This window comes from Danio rerio, chromosome 5 (assembly GCF_049306965.1).
Source record: "Danio rerio strain Tuebingen ecotype United States chromosome 5, GRCz12tu, whole genome shotgun sequence".
NCBI lineage: Eukaryota > Metazoa > Chordata > Actinopteri > Cypriniformes > Danionidae > Danio > Danio rerio.
The window spans coordinates 7,665,001-7,679,682 of NC_133180.1; the positions used below are offsets into that span (position 1 = coordinate 7,665,001).

At 33.5% G+C, this 14,682-nt stretch overlaps 1 protein-coding gene across 10 annotated transcripts in view; it reads left to right on the forward strand.

The window, feature by feature from the left end:
* The window catches only part of stpg2 (sperm-tail PG-rich repeat containing 2), a 67,835-nt gene that overhangs the window by 13,548 nt on the left and 39,605 nt on the right, over nt 1–14,682 (forward strand). For 6 of the 10 annotated variants that reach the window (XR_012406089.1, XR_012406090.1, XM_073951052.1 and 3 more), the window contains 4 exon segments: nt 4,979–5,088; nt 5,171–5,311; nt 10,357–10,521; nt 14,528–14,643. Coding sequence is in view for 7 of the 10 variants with exons in the window: in XM_073951052.1 (XP_073807153.1) it covers nt 4,979–5,088; nt 5,171–5,311; nt 10,357–10,521; nt 14,528–14,643 (532 nt within the window). In the remaining 3 variants the exon portion in view is untranslated. 10 annotated transcript variants of the gene reach the window in all.

The following is a 14,682-nucleotide window of genomic DNA, read 5'->3' on the forward strand; positions in this document are numbered from 1 at the left end:
ACCGATTGTGTAAAATATTGTATGACATTACAACTGCAGGTGCTATCGATTTACTAACAAATTAAATAATGTAGTTAAAGCTTAGATCAATATCAAGATTTTATTCTTATTTTGCCGCCTGTAAAATAATTTTAATAAGCACTCAAGCACATTTGCCGGGTGCTTGAAATCTTTGAAAATGTTTTCATTTTAATGTAGGCTATAGCCTATTTTCCAGCTTTGAAAGTGCTTAGATTTTGGATAAAGGGCTTGGAAAATTAATTGTGTCGCTATGATAATTTATCTTTATAAATAGTTATTTAATTAATAAAATAAAAAAACATATTTATGCTCTGCATGAAATGAAAACTCCGCTGTGGCCTGTGCAAGTGCCTGCAGCAAGACCCACGGCGTGCGCATTTTGAGCAATGGGAAAAGACCAAATGCATGGAGGTTATTGATTTTGCGCCCTGCATGCGCGCCTCGCGTTTTGCCATTGCCCGCTTTGTGAGCTCCAGAGGAAAAGCATGTTACCTCAGTGGCGTCTTTCATTCTTCAATCAAATGAAAGCAGAGGCGGGGTTTCCTTTGAGGTGACAAAGTGTGTTGTCAAGATACGGCGAACTTTTTAATAACGGAGTAGAGACTTGTGATCGCTCTTTTAAGTCATCCAAAGTTGTATGACTTTACAAATCTTGAATTTCATAATATTATTTTAAAAATTAAATTATGACAACATTGACAGCAACATTAGCGCACAATAGACCAGCTGATTCAGTTGTTACCAAAAGTGACATACCAAAGAGCACCGTGCTCCTTTTTTTCTTGTCAATTTAAAATGCATTGCGGAGCGCCTCACGTCTCTGGAATGAAAAAGTGCGTTCGTTGTGATCGGCCTCTATGAGCAACACATATTTGTTAACTCGCAGAACAGTAACACGTGCAAACACACGTGCTTACAGATGTATTTTGCCAAAGAAGCTAAATGAAAGAAGGATATTCTGCCCACAGTTTGACACAGGAGTTGACGAACCAGCGCTGATGCTGGTCGTCTGTGCAGCCTGGAGCCGCGTCATAAACTCAACTAGGTATATGATTTAATGCAGACTAACCAACAAACCATTTTTTTTCCATTTGGAAAATAACAGTTATTATTAGTTCTTATATACATTTTTAAATAGCCTACATAGCCTAATCTACAAATCAAACAAAGCCAAATATTTTAGGATAACTTCGCACCAAACTGATGCTTTCATTTTACAGCTTATAAAACATGTATGCAAATTAATACAGTATCATATGTAAATAACAAAATTGTTATATCCTTAGCCTATATTTAACAAAAAGTATAGGTTCAAAGCCTTATGGTTCATTGTCATTATCTTTCACTATACTCAGCGCGCGCGCACATGAACCGCAAGTAAGACAGAGGAAATAGGTTAATAAATCATAATTAAGACATAATCTTTAAACTAATGACCTCTATTAAAAATGTTGACAGGTTTTGTAATATTATAACAGCGGAGCATTAATTGAATGCATTTTTTCCGTAAAGCAATCTATTTGAGCTAGCCTAATATTTTTTAATTGACGGAAGAAAAAAAAACACGATTGGACAAACAGTCTATGCCGATTCTTAAAAAGTATTCAGTCAATGTTTTCGTTTTGTAATCTTAATTTGTCATTTAAGTAAAAAGGTTTAGAGCAGAATTTATTTTATTATTTTTGTTAGTTTATTCAGTTATTCTGTGCTGCTAAAAAACACTGCAGGTGCGTGAAGATGCTCCTTTTGTATGCTGTTTGCATGTTAAAATAACCTAAATCAATATTTTAAATTCAATATTTAATGTGTCAGACAAAATAGGCACGTCAATTTTTTTTATTAAATAATATTTTTATATTAATCTGTTAACGGTTAATATCGCTTAACGAGCGGTTGTTGATTGGCAACATGAATCGAAATCAGCATTCCTAGTTTGGCATAAATTGTATCTTAACTATTTGATCTATTATTTGACGGTCTGTTACCCTATCTACAAAAGAAACAAGAAGTGCTTCAACACAAGGTGCTGCATCGCCAAAACACCAAGATTATGCGCCAAGATTATGGCATGTAAAATGTTGTTCTCTTTATTAAACATTTATTTTTGAAATGTTACTAAATGGTTTATAGCTAACTGAAATGTTCAGTTCTTGATATAACATATGGATGTTATGTAATGTAAGTCAGTAATTGTAATGCAGCATCATAATGAACAAATATGCGCTAGTCATTGGCTTATATTAATAAGGAGTTCAAAAATGGTCACGTCCGTAACGCAAAATTGTAGTTGTTTAAAGCAAAGACCTGAGATGAGTTGGCGATCATAATTAGTATGGACATATTTTGGCTTTGTATACAAAGTTTCATTTTATTTGTTATAATATTTATTCCACAATATAAACTTTTTTATTAAATCGTTACGGACGTGACACGTGACCGAAGCTGCGTGATGTCTTAAATATGTAGCTCATAAATCAAAAGGGCAGTAATGTTATGAAAAAGTAAGAGTAATTATTTATACTACAGACTCCAATCCTTCTGCAGAATGATTACTGTTAACATAAAGCATGGTAAAGGTGAGTCTTTAATCCCTTTTTCTAAAGCACGAAATGTGGTTGGATTATAATGAAATTTACCATTGGCACAATCCTCATATTTCATGGATAAACAAACCAATTTCCTTAAAAATTCAACAAGAGCACATCATTACAATAAAATATAGACCTTAATGAGCAAATTTAAATAGGTTTTGTTATTTTGGTCAAAAGTTTATTTTTTCATGATAAGGTTGACATTTTCATGGAATTGACCATATATATATATATGTATGTATATATATGTGTGTGTGTGTATATATATATATATATATATATATATATATATATATATATATATATATATATATATATATATATATATATGTATGTATATATATATATATATATATATATATATATATATATATATGTATATATATATATATGTATATATATATATATATGTATATATATATATGTATATATATATATGTATATGTATGTATATATATATATATGTGTGTATATATATATATATATATATATATATATATATATATATATATATATATATATATATATACATATATCACATACGTGTATACATACATACATATACACTCACACACACACACGGCTAAGATAGTAATTTAGTAGAAGTGATTACTAACCTCTTGTTGATAATATGAATACCTTCTAACAAAACGTCAGCAACATACCCCTGATCACACTTCCCACTCCCTCCGCTTGTTAAGTGGTGACGTATTTGTGACGTATGTAATACTGTTTCCGGGTCCAAGCCGCCATTCATTTGAGTTGAAAAATCATTCGTTTATGATCACTTTTTATTCATATCACACATTAAAGTTATTTTTACATAAAGTCATAGTGTACACAACAAGCTCTGGGCTTGCTGCATAACAAATACCAAAAATGTAACTATTTTAAAATAAATAAACTTTCTGGCCATTGGATATTAGGCATGGACATATATATTGCAATCGTGATTTTCGAAAGTATTAAATCGCTTTGTAAACGTTTATTATTACCATTTCATGAATCTCTCCATTCAGTTGAATAGAGCGCTTGGACCCAGAAGCCGCTCCACGTGACGTCACACTTAACAAGCGGATTGGAATTGAAAGAATTCAGGCCCTTTTTAACTCTTAGTGGCGCGTCGTTAAAGAAAGAAGTTATCGTAAACAGATTTACAGGCTCTGCCATTGCTGTTTTGAAATTAGCCGCGAATGCGTTTGGACCCGGAAATGGCTAGAACGTCACGCGTGACGTCAGACTTAACAAGCGGATAGGGTAATTAGATTAACTAGATTGGCCGTAGTGTACAAGTGCCAGTATGAATGAGTTTGTATGGGTGTTTCCCAGTGCTGGAAGAGCATTCTGTGCGTAAAACATGCCGGAATAGTTGGTGGTTCACTCCGCTGTGGCGACCTGTGATAAATCAAAGACTAAGCCGAAAGAAAATGAATGAATGAATCTATTAGAGCAGTGGTTCTCAAACCTTTTTCATTAAGTACCACCTCAGAAAAAAATAGTCTCTCCAAGTACTACCATAATGAGCAGTATTGAAATACAGTAGCGTATTAGGCCCAGTAAAGCAGCTACAGCTCTGCACATGTGGCAGATTAATTCCTTTTATTAAGAATATTTATTATTGTCAGCCACTTTAAACATTATAAATAGTTTGAACATTAACACTGCACTGTGCTTATATGTAAAAAAAAAAAAAAAAAAAACCAGCAAAAAACTAAAAACGTCAACGTTTAAATTAAATTGTGCTATTAAAAATGGTAGGTTACTGTTCTTAAAAAGTAAAAATAAACTGCTGTACTTAAACACCTGGAAATATTGCCTGGACCTTAGAAATATAGGCTATATGTCATCATATTTATATGTAAATCATTTTTGATAAATTTAAAATATATGTAGCATGTATGACATACATGTATGACATAATTGATTCCTCTGTGTACCACTAGAAGGAAGCCCGCGTACCACTCGTGGTATATGTACCACAGTTTGAGAACCACTGCATTAGAGAATTCCAAATACATTTCCCCTTAGGAGATAATGTACTTATTTAACTTGCAGAACTAAGACTCAAATAGGGTAAAACAAATAAATATGATTGCATTTCCTCAATAGATTGATTGTGTTAAGTATTTTAAGCATTTTATTCTATTATACATTGTCAAGCATGTTTATATTTAAACGAGGCAATGAGGCATCTTTTAATTGAATGTTATAGCTTATTTTGCAAACATTTATATCACAATAGTCTGAACTTTGAACGAAGTCAGGGTCAGAATTATGTTTTTTATTAATAAATATTAGAATCTAAGCTTTAAAAAAATATGATTAATTGATTTTTTTTTTTTTTTTTTTTTTTTACACGTTATTAGGTTCATATGCTCCATTCCTGTCTCTGTCCATCAGAGATTCTGGGTTTCTGGGGTCAGCCAGTGCTCTACACTCTCCTGGTCCAGGACAGTACAACTCTGACATTACCAGGGTACGTTAGCAGGCATTAACATCAGTGTGCAATCTGTTAAAAAGTCAGAGGCAAGTGCAAGCTCATGAGTGTAATATTGCAGAATCATGTTTTGGGAGGGAACAGCCTTCAGAATCGCTCCAAGAGGTTTGATGACGTACTGTCGGACGTGCCTGGTCCAGGAGCGTACAATGTGACGAATGATGTTTTACCTGCAAGGAAAATAACAGCCAAAAGCCCAAAGGTGAGATGATAGTTTGGATTATATTAAGGTTCTTAATTATTATAAAGATACCTACATATGCAATATACACAACTTATATAAGTTTATATTACAAATTGTGGTTATTAAAATATATTTCTATTTGTTCATAAATATCTTAAAATATATTTCTATTTGTTAAGTTATAATATATAAATAGAGCACATGTACATTATATATATATATATATATATATATATATATATATATATATATATATATATATATATTCTGATATTGCAAAATATTGCACAGCTATCAGCCAATCAGATTTGAGAACCAGACAGAACTGTTGTATAAATATATATATATATATATATATATATATATATATATATATATATATATATATATATATATATATATATATATATATATATATAATCTTTATTATAGTTTGTTAGTAGAAATATATAATGTAGTATAATTTATAAATATTATAAAGATACCTGTACATATCATTCATTCATCTTCCCTTTTTTGGCTTAGTCCCATAATTAATTAGGGTTTGTCACAGCGGAATGAACCACCAACTTATCCAGCATATGTTTTATACAGCAGATGCCCTTCCAGCTGCAACCCAGTACTGAGAAACACCTATGGAACAAAATCAATGCCTAAAGTCTTGAATTAAAAAGCTTGTTGAATATCACAAACTGAAAAAATAATACACCGTATTAACAAGTTCTTGCATTTTAATGACTTGAATTCCAGGGTTTGTATTTTTAGGTCCTGAAATTTACCATATCTGTATATTTAAGCTTTGAATATTTCAACGAAAAATATTTCAAACACATTTTCATACTTAAAAATTCAATAATTCATATTCAATTTTCAGATTTCACTTACAAAATATTCAATACCCTTTAAAAATACGATGTACAATATTCAAAAGGTCATTTTCAGTTCATTTTATTTCAGTTCAAATATTCGCTTCCATAAATTCAGTGGATCAAATTCGACTGTTAAAATTCAACTTTACATCCGGGAACTGCAGGAGAAGCAATAGATTGCAGATTGAAGATCGCCAGCTGCTCTAGCTTTCACCAGCAGGTGGAGATGGAATGTAAGATTTTTAACCCAGTAAACAGGCGAGAAAAAGGCTATTAAAGGCACAAAAGTAGCATTTAATATTAATATCAAGGTTTTGGACATTATAAATGATAAAAAGTATGAGTAAATGAGGTTTTAGTCATCTATATTTGCCCTTATGTAACGGAAGCCAGCTGGTGATCGCGTAAATCTCAGTTGTTCTCGGATCCAGTGACAGAAGTTGTTCTGCAATCTTATCGGAGCTTATGCCGGCTCGCTCCCTGCTCGGACCGGTGCAGTTACTTGCACATAAACCGCCTTTTGATGAATATGATGTTACACATTGTCTTTATTGACTCTTTCTTCCATAGACGCGAAGTATTATATTGACAGCTAAAGAATATAAACGTAAGAGAAACAGTAGAGGAAATATCATAATAATAATACAAAGTAGATAAACATTGACAGGGCTAAGAACAATTACGAACAAAGATATTCAAAAGCAGAGAGATTTTATGAGAATGTCACACAAAACAGTTTACTTGGAACTGTTAAACAGTGTTCAGGTATGATTTAAGGTTGGTTATGGATGGGGCGTCTAATTTAAAATAATTTAACATAACGTGCGAATGCATTAAAGGAGCGTCTTCAGTTATTATTTAAACGCAGCTATGTCAGGATTGGGATAGGTTATATAATTTCATTATTTAAATTATGGTTATTAATATTAATATTTGACATGTATTTGGGCTATTGCACTTAAATAAGTCATCCGTGATTCTAAATTAATATTTATATTCATCCTTTTTAGCTATAACTTTGCTATCGTCTTTCTCTTCTTTTTTTCTATTCTTTGTGGTTCTGCCACGGTTAAACGTTTGCAAAATGTCTTTAGTTTGTCCAGATTGTCGCTTTTCCTCTAAAATAGAGACGAAGCAGAAGGAAAATGAATGAATTGATGAATGAATGAAATGATTGACGTTTTTAAGCATGTGCGGTGCGGCTTGCACACGACAAAGTCGAACGAGTGGCCGCGAGCTCCGGTGGCCGGTCAGAGCCAGCGCCGCATATCAAACTGATTAAGAGATGCTGGATGGCTGCCAATATATGATAGGAATTCTTCCGAATTTTCAGATGATATCTGGGCTTGTGCATAATAATGTAAAATGAAAGTGAAAGTCATGACACTTGGCCAAGCATAAGAATAGCCTACAAGAGTGTTTCGATTATTATATTAATCATTCATGACAAATGTCATGCTTGGGCTTATATGAATAACACCTCGCTGTTTACCATTTCCGAAAGCGGAGCTGACGTCGGAGCGAATGCTTGTATAATTGTAAAAAGAGTGGTGAATATTAATGGATTTCTTATATCTGTCATTTCTGATAATATAATTGATTTAACTAGTGTGAGCTTATGAGTATCCAACAATCATTTAGCAAAAATGCATCAAGAATCATAAACCAATAACTTTGTCAAGCAAAAATTATGATTTTATAGGCTACTGGTTTAAAAAAAAAAAAAAAAAAAAAAAGAAACTATTAGCTACCCTAGCAATTGTTTATTTAAATATGATCATCTCAAAATATAAAATAAAAAAATAATGGTTTGACTTTGTGAAATCATAAAACACACTTGCAGAAAATAGTTAATAGAATAAATTAACAAATACATTCTCTCCAGTAGATGGCGATTAAAGCTCAGTAACCCCATGATGAACACTGAGCTGCTTTGCAGGAACCCCCCTCAACCACGCATTCTAAACATTAATCTTATGAAACTAGCTGAAGTGACAACTATATTAAATTTAAACCAGTTTAATTAAGTTTATATGTTTAATAACTGCAAAAAAATATCAACATTGCTAATCATACAATACAAACGGTCGCTGAAAAGTTATAAATAACGTTTTTCTCATAATACTGAAAAAAAATTTAAGTCAGTTATAACTGCCTATTATCAAACCACAGGCGACTCATTTTATTACTTATAATTGGCTGCGACATTGCCACTTTTGCGTTAATACCTTTTTCTCGCCTATAGGCTACATAACAATAAAACAATAATCTGGACAAACTAAGACATTTTGCAAATGTTTAACCGTGGCAGAACCCCAAAAATTAGAAAAAAGAAGAGAAACACAGAGTGATAAAAAGGATAAATAGAAATATTAATTTAAAATCACGGATGACTTATTTAAGTGCAATAGCCCAAATACATGTCATAAAATATTAATATTAATAACCATAATTTAAATAATGAAATTATATAACCTATTCCAATCCTGACATAGCTGCGTTTAAATAATAACTGAAGACGCTCCTTTAATGCATTCGCACGTTATGTTAAATTATTTTAAATTAGACGCCCCATCCATAACCAACCTTAAATCATACCTGAACACTGTTTAACAGTTCCAAGTAAACTGTTTTGTGTGACATTCTCATAAAATCTCTCTGCTTTTGAATATCTTTGTTCGTAATTGTTCTTAGCCCTGTCAATGTTTATCTATTTTGTATTATTATAATATTTCATTTCCTGTTTCTCTTACGTTTATATTCTTTAGCTGTCAATATAATACTTCGCGTCTATGAAAGAAAGAGTCAATAAAGATAGACAATGTGTAACATCATATTCATCAAAAGACGGTTTATGTGCAAGTAACCGCACCGGTCCGAGCAGGGAGCGAGCCGGCATGGGAGACAAGCTCCGATAAGATTGCAGAACAACTTCTGTCACTGGATCCGAGAACAACTGAGATTTACGCGATCACCAGCTGGCTTCCGTTACATAAGGGCAAATATAGATGACTAAAACCTCATTTACTCATACTTTTTATCATTTATAATGTCCAAAACCTTGATATTAATATTAAATGCTACTTTTGTGCCTTTAATAGCCTTTTTCTCGCCTGTTTACTGGGTTAAAAATCTTACATTCCATCTCCACCTGCTGGTGAAAGCTAGAGCAGCTGGCGATCTTCAATCTGCAATCTATTGCTTTTCCTGCAGTTCCCGGATGTAATGTTGAATTTTAACAGTCGAATTTGATCCACTGAATTTATGGAAGCGAATATTTGAACTGAAATAAAATGAACTGAAAATGACCTTTTGAATATTATACATCGTATTTTTAAAGGGTATTGAATATTTTGTAAGTGAAATCTGAAAATTGAATATGAATTATTGAATTTTTAAGTATGAAAACGTGTTTAAAATATTTTTCGTTGAAATATTCAAAGCTTAAATATACAGATATGTTAAATTTCAGGACCTAAAAATACAAACCCTGGAATTCAAGTCATTAAAATGCAAGAACTTGTTAATACAGTGTATTATTTTTTTTCAGTTTGTGATATTCAACAAGCTTTTTAATTCAAGACTTTAGGCATTGATTTTGTTCCATAAACACCCATACACTTTCTCATTCATGTGCACACTCATACACTACGTCCAATTGTAGTTTATTCAGTTCACCTATAGCGCATGTGTTTGGACTGTGGGTGAAACCGGAGCACTCGGAGGATACCCACACCAACACGGGGAGAACATGCAAACTCCACACAGAAATGCCAACTGACCCAGCTGAGGCTCGAACCAGCGACTTTCTTTTTGTGAGGCGACAGCACTACTCACTGCACCACTGTGATAAACTAAATTTTAATGTATAACAAATAAAATGTATAAATATAAAACAGAATTTACTAAATATATCTATTATATTTATATTACTTTATGTAGTAAGTGTATATATATTTTTATGTGTATAGTAATACATCAAATTAAATGCTGTTTAAATATAAATATTAATATAATTGTATAGACATACAGTAATATACATAATATTTTAGTTAATTATATTAATTACAGATATCCAGATAGATCCAAAGGGTTTACAAACTCATTTCTCCCTATTAGCTCTGATGCATTTCTCTCTACTCATGATCTTACAATGCATGTTTATTTGGTTTTACCCTATTCTGTTGTCTGCAGATCACTTCTAAAGCTGTTAGGCCATCGTTGAGTCCTGCTGCTCCCTCTATCCCATCTCCAGGACAGGCGTTCGGGTATGAAGAAGATGCTCAAGGTGTCCTGCATAAACACAAAGTGCCCAGCAGAGACCACAGCCTCGGCCCGGCCTTTTACAGCCCTGCACCGGTCAGACAGAGTACCAGCAGTGTGTGTTCGTGTGTTCGTGTGTTCGTGTGTTCGTGTGTGTGTGTGTGTGTGTGTGTGTGTGTGTGTGTGTGTGTGATGTCTTCTTTATATCCTAATGGGGACTTAAACCTGAAGGCACACAGACTCATGGGGACTTGCATCACCATGGATATCTAAATTAAGATCACTATAGGTAAACATGCTTATAAATCAAACAGAAAAAAGTTTCCTGTGAGGGCTGAGCTTTGGATTTCTTTTCTTTTCTTTTCTTTTCTTTTCTTTTCTTTTCTTTTCTTTTCTTTTCTTTTCTTTTCTTTTTTCTCTTCTCTTCTCTTCTTTTCAGAAGATGATTATACAGTAAATACAGTTTAAAAATAATTAAGTCTATGGGAAGTCCCCAGTAGGATAGCAATCTAGACATGTTTGTGTGTGCGTGTGGGTGTTTACCTTTTGGCCATTTTTCGTCTTTGTCTAAAACCTCGGAAGACTAGCAGTGCACTGAGATTGGAAAATTTTATTTTTTTATTTATACACATTTTTATTAATTAATATTATTTTGTTTAAAACTAAATACATAAACATTTTTTTATATTGGTTCTAAAAATGTATGCTTGTTTGTTTATTTATTTAGTTATTTATTACCAAATATGTTTTTATTTTATTTTATTTAGGAAAGAGGCTAGAATATACAGTATATACAGTTTAAAAATCATTAAGTCTATAGGAATTCCCCACAAGGATAGCAAACTAGATGTGAATGTGGCTGTGTACCTTGTTTTTCTTACATTGTGGGGACCAAATGTCCCCACAAGTATTGTGATACCAGTACATGTGGTCCTTCTGGGGCCAGAATATACCAAGTAGGTATCGCTGCAGCCCGGAGACCTGCAAGTGGGAGGAATTACACCGCAAGTAGGTTGGGTGACCTCCAAGTGGGAGGGACGCAAACCGCAAGTAGGTTGGGTTTATCAGGTTACTGTAAGGTTGGGTTTAGGGTTGGATTTAGGTGTAGACGTTAATAAAACACAACAGGTTACTGTGAGGTTGGGGTTAGGGTTAGGGTTGGGTGTATAAATTCATAAAGCAAAATATTCAAGTCTAAATACAACTAAATAAGGTTTGCCCAGCCCACTTGGAGCTCCAAGACCCACCCACTTGGAGCTGGCTCTGGCCTCCGTTTATACCCTTCTCAAATATACAGTCTTTACAGTATAAAAGCATTTTGTGCGTGCGTGCGTGCGTGCGCGTGTGTGTTGCAAAGGCAAAAGGCTGTACACTTGTTTTTGGCTGAAAATGAGTTCTAGATATTTTGGGGATCCTTCAGTATCACCTTTATCATGTATCTTCAGTCAGTTTCGCTGTTTTATAAATAAAAAAATCTGCTGGCTTGAGTAACTTTTACGATAATTGCACCACTGACTCGCTGGATGCCATCTTGGCTAACTCTCACAGTACATTATGGGTATTCTCTAGCCGTTGAGAGTATATAGGTTTTACACTCATTATTGCGGTGCATTGTGGTATTGATTGAGGCCCAATCCCAATTCTAGCCCTGAGCTCTTCCCCTTACCCCTACCCCTCGTTTTGCGTGTTCACGTGAATGGTTCAGGATGGATCAATTCTCTTTAGCTTGAAGGTGTAGGGCTAAGGGGAAGGGCTAGATAGCCATTGAAACAAAGAGTTTTTAGGACCACATTCGAAACCAAGGGGTACAAGGAAAAATTTAGTGGTTTATTAATTTATTATTATTATTATTATTATTACTAAATAGTATGCCACAGAGGGCATAGCGGTGGCGTAGTGGGTAGCATAATTGCCTCACAGCAAAAGGATCGCTTGTTCTAGCTCCGGCTGGGTCAATTGGCATTTCTGTGTGGAGTTTGCATGTTCTCCCCGTGTGGGTGTGGTTTTCCTCCGGGTGCTCTGGTGTCCCTCACAGTCCAAACACATGCACTATAGGGGAATTGAAAAGCTAAATCGGCTGCAGTGTATGTGTGTAAAAGAGTGTGTATGGATTTTTCCCAGTGTTGGGTTTTTGGCAACCGCTGCGTAAAGCATATGCTTGATAAGTTGGCGGTTCATTCCGCTGTGGCGACCCTTGATTAATAAAGAGACTACTCTAAAAAGAAAATTAATGAATGAGTATGCCACTAAGTACAGTGACATCAAAATAAGGGGTCAAAAGTCAGATTTGAGCTCAGCATTTTTTATGTAAATTAATTTAATTACTAAAATATATAATTGGCAGATTTTCAGTGTCCGGCCTTTAATTAATTTAGCTGGATGACTAACAATGTTGAAAGTCATTTCTCTCAGTTGCACACTCAACTTAAGGTCTTTTGCCTTTGTAGGTCAAGGTGTGTGTGTGTGTGTGTGTGTGTGTGTGTGTGTGTGTGTGTGTGTGTGTGTGTGTGTGTGTGTGTGTGTGTGTGTGTGTGTGTGTGTGTGTGTGTGTGTGTGTGTGTGTGTGTGTGTGTGTGCAAATGGATGTGCTCTTAGTGAAAAAAGATACATGTCTAATGGAGCGTTTTGTGTGTGTGTGTGTGTGTGTGTGTGTGTGAGAGAGAGAGGTCAGATGTGTCCATTAACAGAAGAGCGTCTAATGCCCCTCCGCTCTGCATCATTAGTCGAGAGGCTATTTCCATTACTAATGATCGCTGCATTATTTTAAAAAGTCACAAAGCGCAGCACTCATCCATTTTACTGTCAGGGCCGAAAACCCGGGGTAATTATTCTTTACGTTATATTTCAATATTCACTTACAATAATGCAGCAGATGCCGGACTCAGCTTTAATCAAATCATCTTTCATTCGCCATTGAGCTGCCAACTTCCTCCAGAGAGAAAAGAACTCTTTATCAGAGCGCAGACTCATTCGTCATGCGCATCTCGACTTCTGCTGGTCGATTGTACATATATGAGAGTGGCCATGTCATACTGGATACCTTTGGTGCACTTTCTTTTGTTTAATTAGAGGCCTTTATTGTCTTTGTGTAAAACTTAGCAAGCAGTGCACGGGTATTGGAAATTTGTTTTATTCATTTTTTATTATACAGATTTTTTTAAATCAGTATACTTTAAAAAAAAATAAACACCAATTTTTTAAAGAACGGATTCTACAAAAAAAAATGTTTGTAAATCTTATTATTTGTTACCAAATAGGTTATTTATTTTAATTCATTAATTCAATGTTTTTATTTTATTATTTTTTTATTTTATATTATATATTTTTTTATTTAGTTTTTTTTTTATTTAACTTTTATTTAATTTTTGAATTTCTTTTCTTTTATTTTGGATCAACCCAAAAGTTTGAGGTAAATGAAGAAATAATGTGAAGAATAAAAGATTCTAAAAATATCTACACAGTCACAAGACTTGGATAATGAAAAGAAAATAATTTGTTGCTTAAATTTTCACATTAATTAATCACATTTTCTCAAAACATTTTGACAGAAAAAACAAAAAAACTTCATCTATAAATACACTGTGCGTACTAGTGCTGTCAAATGGTTTTCCATAATTATCAAATTCAAAAGAAAGGTTAATTTATTATGTATATACAAATACAAACATACATAAAATGCTAAAATATACAGAAATACATGTACATATATATGTAATTTGTATATAATTTAGTATTTTTGTATATTTGTAATTTTTTTTATGTAATCACTATATATATATATATATATATATATATACAGTTGAAGTCATAATTATTAGCCCCCCTGAATTATTAGCCTCCCTGTTTATTTTTGAAATCCCCCAAAAATAATGTAACATAATTGCAAATAAAAATTTAATGGGTATAAATATATATATATGTAATTATTTTTTTATTACATTCAAACAAATGGTTTTATTGGTCTTTGATTGTTAGAGGATACTTGATCTTAGCACTTTAAAACATACGTGTGCATTATTAAATTCAGTGAAAGTGCTGATGTGAGAATTGATATTTGGCCTCAGGAGCAAAAGATTGATATTCTTGTTAAACCCGCTTGCAGGAGGAGCTGTGGTCCTCTCAGAAGTATAAAGGTGTGCAGTTTGGGAAGATGTCTGGCAGAAGAGAGCAGCTGAAGGGTGCAGATGAACCCGGACCGGGACACTATGAGCTACAAGAGTGAGTGTGATTGAAGCGTGTTTTCAGCACAGCGTCATT